This window comes from Artemia sp. Qi Xiang Cuo, chromosome 6, assembly GCF_049724085.1.
Source record: "Artemia sp. Qi Xiang Cuo chromosome 6, ASM4972408v1, whole genome shotgun sequence".
In the NCBI taxonomy this organism is placed as follows: domain Eukaryota; kingdom Metazoa; phylum Arthropoda; class Branchiopoda; order Anostraca; family Artemiidae; genus Artemia; species Artemia sp. Qi Xiang Cuo.
In genome coordinates, this window is record NC_142799.1 from 10,461,477 (window position 1) to 10,468,119 (window position 6,643).

The 6,643-nt window shown below is 34.2% G+C and overlaps 1 protein-coding gene across 3 annotated transcripts in view; it reads left to right on the forward strand.

Annotated features, from left to right (window-relative positions):
- Window positions 1-6,643, forward strand: part of Cmtr1 (Cap methyltransferase 1) — a 156,331-nt gene that overhangs the window by 111,706 nt on the left and 37,982 nt on the right. For all 3 annotated transcript variants that reach the window (XR_016141857.1, XM_089090049.1, XM_089090050.1), the window contains exon 14: window positions 4,869-5,003. Coding sequence is in view for 2 of the 3 variants with exons in the window: in XM_089090049.1 (XP_088946175.1) it covers window positions 4,869-5,003 (135 nt within the window). In the remaining variant the exon portion in view is untranslated. The remainder of the gene's footprint in view (window positions 1-4,868; window positions 5,004-6,643) is intronic.

A 6,643-nucleotide genomic window follows, 5' to 3' on the forward strand; every position in this document is an offset into this window, starting at 1 on the left:
TGTCTGGTGCTGCATCTTCTACCTTTTCACGTTTTTTTTAAGTGCCAAGTTTTGTAGTATGTTAGATTATATTATCTTTTATTTTCTCCATATATTTAACACATTACAATGCACTTCACAGTGTCCCAAAAACCAAGTGTTTACGGGGTAAAACCACTACATAAGCACAGACAATGGAAAAGGGGTATCACAACACGATAAAGAAAGAATGAAACGATCGAACGATGAACTTTAACAAACATTAACATATCTCCTGATAAACTGAAGACCTCTGCTTATCGAGAGAAATCTAAAAGACATTAAAAATGTCTAAAAGACATTAAAATGTCATACGGGAATAGGAAAGAAGTAACTAGGAGGTAAGAAAATCAGGTAATTAAAAATAAAACTTGAAAAACAAGAAAATCTTGAAAAACAACAGGTCTATGGCGGGTCTGTAGAAAGAAAAATAATAATAATTGCTTCTGTAGAACGAAAAATAATAATAATACAATGTTAAAAGCTGGTGATACGCGAACATATATTAAATGATCATTGTATGTAATTAATCAAAACAAGTTTTTGAAAAAAATAAGTTTTTCAAAAAAAAGTAAGGAACTCCATTAAACCAAAAATGAAAAAAAAAAAAAATAGAATCAAATAATCTACCAAGCATACAACTACCACAAATCTGTATCAATAAAGAAATGAAACCCAAAACAAACAGATATTAAAATAAGTCAAACTCAAAACGAGCAAAAATTAATCTGAGTAGGGTTCTAAACACTATGCTTTCTAAAAGCCAGAATATAATTTTTAATTTACTGAAAAAAAATACAAATGAATTTACTGTTGTAAGCCAAATTTGGTGTAAACCAAATGTTTAGTTAAACTGATTAAAAATGTTTTTGCTCTTGAAATTTTTCATCAAAAATTTGAGAATTATCGAAATTCCTTGTATATTATCCTGCTGTTTCAGTCAAATGCTGCCACGTGGCATGTTTTACCACTAAAAATGCAGCTGGAACCAATAAAAATTTGCATAGGCTACAAGCTGAAAGGTTTATTTGAGATGCTGGAAACTGGTGTAAAATAGGGTACATACACACTTGTTCACAACTCTGTCACAGGGAAGTCAGTACTACAGCTTTCCCTACACCTGCACGAAACCTGAAAAGTCTATACCCAATAATTAATTTTTAGCCATCAGGACCTTTCACGTTCCTAAACAGCTGGATCAGTAAGCAATAAACTTACCTAATTCTATCGTTCAAACGATACTTTTTTAGAATGTCGGCCTATAAAGCTGACCGCCCATTGCAGGGTCTGTAAACTTGAGGTATTATTCAGGTGAAATGAGAGTCGAATCAGGCAGAGTAATTTGTCCATCGCGATAGGTCTCGTGGAAGTCCGGTGTCATTAAGCAGAACATCGCTCCTAAGAGAGGCAAGTGTGTCTTAAGCCCAAAGAGCGTACTTTCGAGGTACCAATATCAGGTGCGTTAATTCATAAAGATGTTGGGGTGGAGGGGGGGGGGCAAATGCGTTTTATAAAATCTAGGAGGGAGTAATTTTGCTTTTTTTTTAATGAGAATACCAAAAACAGGCATTTTTCAATGAAAATACCAGAAAAGGTATTTTTCAAAACCTGGGAGGAGGGGAAATAAAATCTAGAATAGATCTACCCCCCCCTCCAATTAACGCCACTGACCCAGATCCAGGGAAACTGGCTCTTTGACTTGCATCTATATATGTTTTTTTTTTTAGTACAGATGATTTCCTTTCCATATTTAAAAAAAAAAAAGCCAAAACCTAATAGAAAAAAACAACAACTTTATATTCAAGTAAAAAGTAGTTAAAACCCAAAAGAGCACAAATTATCGACAGTTAGACAGGGCTGCCGCCCCCCTCGAAATATCATGGGATATTATTTGAACTTTGATTAGATCACCGTAATCTATTCATAGAATGAATTTGGGCTATAAGCAAAGTTTAAATAAATGGTCAACATAATTCTTTTATCCTTCGCCGTGGACTTAGTTAGTGGCAACTCCAATATTTGGTAATCTCTGTTCGTTTCAAGTTTTGATCACTCTCTTCCCTAATATACAAAAAGAAAATTGGTTTCTATCTGTTTGACATATCTATGTAATTTCATTGACCTCAATAGCATATACATTTGATGCATCTGGTCAGTTTTCTTTGTTCACCTTTGTTCACCTTTGTTCACCTTTGTTCACCTTTGTTCACCTTTGTTCACCTTTCTTTGGTCAGTTTTAGTGCAAAAGCGTTTGGAGTTGAATCAAGCTAAATCAATGTAAAATTTATTCAAGTGTTCAAAGTGCCTCTGGGGATGATTAGTGCGGGTGGATCATTTAAAGCAGTAGCTACTAAGTCAGACTTTTTAGAACAATATTGTACTTCCTCGTATTTATCTTTGGTGGTGTATACCCACCATTTTGATATTGAAACTAAAATTTCCATAAACCGGCGTAATGTTAGCCTGTATTGAATTGAACCAAGTCTGATTGAATAAATGTTAAAATGTAACTATTAATATATAAAACCTGCGTTATTGGTAATAGCTTTCAAGGCCTGTTAGTTTTATGAAAGAACTAGAAGTTAAGATTGTCGGATGACAGGCATACAAAAGGCATACCAAGTCATGGGCTCTGTCAACCTGGTAACCTATCAACATCCTCGTGAGATACGCTCGGCTTCTCGAGCCTTCCTCCCTTCAATCTGCAACTATAAGTTGTGACGTCATATTTTTACTTACAGATACACTTAGCCAATTACATAGTGGAATGTGTATACTATGCAGCAAAATCTATGTTTCCATCAATTTATTTATTCTATTTATCTAGAATTTAAAATAAGTTTATTTTATTTAATCAATTTATTTGTCTAGTAAAAATAATAGAATACACAATATTTGTTTGTAAATTGTTTGAAAAAAAACTACGTTTTCTAAAGAGTCTGGGTCACAAGTTCGAACCTTAAAACGTACAGGGAATAGGAGGTACAATCTCCTGTAAAAAATCCAGCAAACAGACTCAGTACTGTTTCTAATCAAAGACATGCAATAGGATGTTCTTACGGTAAAAAATTCAAGCAGACTTCGTTCGTGTTGCAAAGCAGTTCTTTGCAAGGAAAAAAGCGGGGGTTGAGGGGGGCGGTAGACCCCAAAAATAAAAATCTTAATAAAAAAGAGGCTGCAAAAGCGGGGGGTTTGGGGGCATCAGCCCCCCAACTGTGCCTTCTAATCCCTGTACGTTTTAAAGTTCAAACTTGTGACTCAGCCTTTTTAACTCTTTAGAAAACGTAGTTTTTTTTCAAATAATTTCTGCACGTTTTTGTACAGTGTATTACTTACTATTGCTTGACTAACTGTTAGCTGATCGTGTCAGGAGTTAAAGTTGGGGGGCTGCCGCCCCCAAACCCCCCGCTTTTTAAGATTCTTTTGTTAAGGCTTTTAATTCCTGAATAATCAAATCAAATGCACAGTAAGATTTTCTTTTTCAATTTTTCTTCGAGCATGCGGGTATGCTGCATGTTATCAAAGCAGTGGAGTCTTACCTGTAAGCTGAAGGCCGACTGTGATATTCTTCTTGAGACGCCTGTTGAGCCGAAGGACTTAATAGATTGGATTTAAAAAAGAAACTGTGTTTCTTTTTTAAACTTTAAATTTAAGAGATACTTTAAATTTAAAATTAACAACTTGTATAACGTTTTCATTTACAGATGGTAATTTTCAGAGAGTTTTGGAACACCCAGTTTTCTTCGGGAGAAATCCGCGGATGGGGGAAGCACTAGTTCCAAGTATCTTAAAAACCAAACTAAGGTAAAAGAAAAAAGTTTGAATCAGTCAAATAAGCATACTATGGTAGAATGGCTGGCACACAAATTCAAATTTTATTTAAAATATTTTGAGATAGCAATTTTGTTCAGCGGAGTTGAATAACGCCTTTTGTATTTCAGCTATTGCTTTTGGCAGGGTATTGCAAGAACTTTGACGCTTTAACTGAACTAAACATGAATTGAGACGACTTGTGCCACTGACTGCGCTATACCCAGCAGAATTAGAAAAATTCAAAATACAGTTAATTTATCAAACTTTGGGTTTTTGCTTAAAAGTCTGTTTGTTTGTGTTCAACCTCAAGATTACTTTTTTAAAACTATATTTTATAAAATATAAAACGAATAGGAATAGGCTACAATGCACAACGTAGGCTAGTTAAAAAAAGAAATATATTGACGCGAATACATACCCTAACCTTTTGGCAAAAACGTTTCTTTTGTCCTTGATTTGGTTTAAAGCAAAAGAAAAGAAGCAGTTTTCACTAATACTAATTAAAGTTCGAATATTTTGGCTTCACGTCTAAAAGACTTTATCAACAAAAAAAAGAAGAAAAAGAACAAAACCAACTAACCTAAAATAAACAATACATGTAAAGAAAAGGAGAAAACACACAAACGAAGCGAAAAAACAAAACAAAAGAAAATCACAACTTAATAAGGTCCAGTAGGTTAGTTCAACTTTATATCACAATGCACAAGGCAATAAAGTAGCACATGCCATATTGTAGGTCTGATAAGGATATACCGCAAAATGAGATACACTATTTATTGAAATTATGTGCTTTGATTTAGGTTTCTGTTTGTATGAAAGGTGATCGAATATCTGTTGAGTGCTTCTGCATCTGCTGAAATATCATAGTTAATGTGTTGATGAAAACCCTGTTCTTTCCGAACTATGATTTTTGTTGTGATTTTAGTTGTGATTTTTGGTGTGATTTTAGTTGGGAAATAGCACAGGTACTAGTAAAACCTGATTTCTTTTAATTTTTGAAAGCTTTATTGTGAGTAAATACTGATTTTAACTTACAGAAGAAAAGATGCTGACTAGCCAGGATAAATTCCTAAACAAATCTAACCTTGGTACAACTGTGAGGTCTCTCCTAGATTGGAAAGCTTTTATAGTTGGTGGCTGTATTGAAAAGAACGAAAGGACTTTCTACTTAAGTAAGTTACTTTGATTTTATGTTGCTTTTATAAATTGTACTGAATTAACCCTCGCGATTGACAATTTTTTTTTGTATCAGAATTGTAAGTTAGAACTCGCAAACGAGAAGAACAATATGAAAAAGAGCTAACTATTTCTGCTAGAAACTCACTGCGCCATTAAGTAACATTGTGCCGATACACCAGTAGACATTTCTTCTGCTTCTCATTCTGCTCAATTCTGCTCATCCTACTCATTCTGCTCGAAGTTTTCACCACTTAAATGGTTCTAACAACTTCCAACGATTTCTACAAATATTGAAAGATACCAAGGACAGTGAAAATCCTCCTGCAGCTCTGCTCATCCTCCTCATTCTGCTCAAATTCATGTTTTCACCACTTCCAGTGATATCTACAAATCTTGAAAGCACCGTGAAAAGTGAAGCCTCTCATTCTGCTATTCTGTTCATTCTGCTCATTCTGGTTAAAGTTCCTGTTTTCACCACTTTCAACGATATCTCCAAATATTGATAGTACCAAGGACAGTGAAAATTACTTCTGCCTCCCATACTGCTCAATTCTGCTCATTCTGCATAAAGTTTCTGTTTTCATTACTTCCAACAATATTTCCAAATATTCAAAGTACCAAAGACAGTGAAAAGTCGTCTGCCTCTTATGCTGCTCAGTTCTGCTCCTCCTGCTCATTATAATTAAAACTGCCGCTTTCACCACTTCCAACGGTGCCTCAAAAAGTTAAAGCACCAAGAATAGTGAAATGAAATCTTGTTGTTTTAGTTGGTTAAGTTGTAAAATACGCAAACATAATTCTGTTTTAACATTAGCAAAAACCAATAAATTTAATGTTTGAATAAAAAATATCTGTGTACAGTTATAGAGTTTTTGTTAGCAGTAGTGCCAAATTAAAAAAAAAGAATTGCTGGTGAAAGATCAGCGACACGTTAAGTTAAAAATACATGACACCAAGCAGCACCAAGGAGATATAGCTGTCCTTTGAATGTGTAGCTGTCTTTGGGAATGAACACACTGTTAATGTTTTAGTTTGTACGAACGAAATGCATTGTCAAATTTTACTAATCAGCTTTGCTTATTTATAATCATGGTTCAATGTGACAACTGATCACTATGTCGTACTCCCTTAAAAACTTCGAAAATCCTAAGATAAATAGAAATCGTAGAAAATCTGGATTTTCACGCATAAATAAACCTAGGGTGGGTCCAGGTGGGATCTTTTTGGATCCCCAGGGGCACCAAATCTTTTTATTTTGATGTTTTTTTGGTAGTCTAAGGCCATTTGTAGGCTACTCTTAACAAAAAACATCAATCAGAAATTTAAGAAGGCGGAAAAATCACCAAGAAATAAGAAATACAATATAAATTTGGCTTTAAGTTCAATATCTTATCGAAACCTTGCCTGTAATATGGAACTTGTTTATTTAATTGAATATATTAGGTTGAATTTATCTTGACTATTTAATTCATCACTAAATCTGTTTGATTATTTAAATAAAAGCTATTATGTTAATTGAATTCATTGTTAAATTAAATTTACCCTTATTGTTGTTCTTATCCGCTGGAAGAACAGGAAAATTCAGGACTCCACAGTAGTGGCATAGTTTCGTCAAAATCCTGGGGGGGGGGGG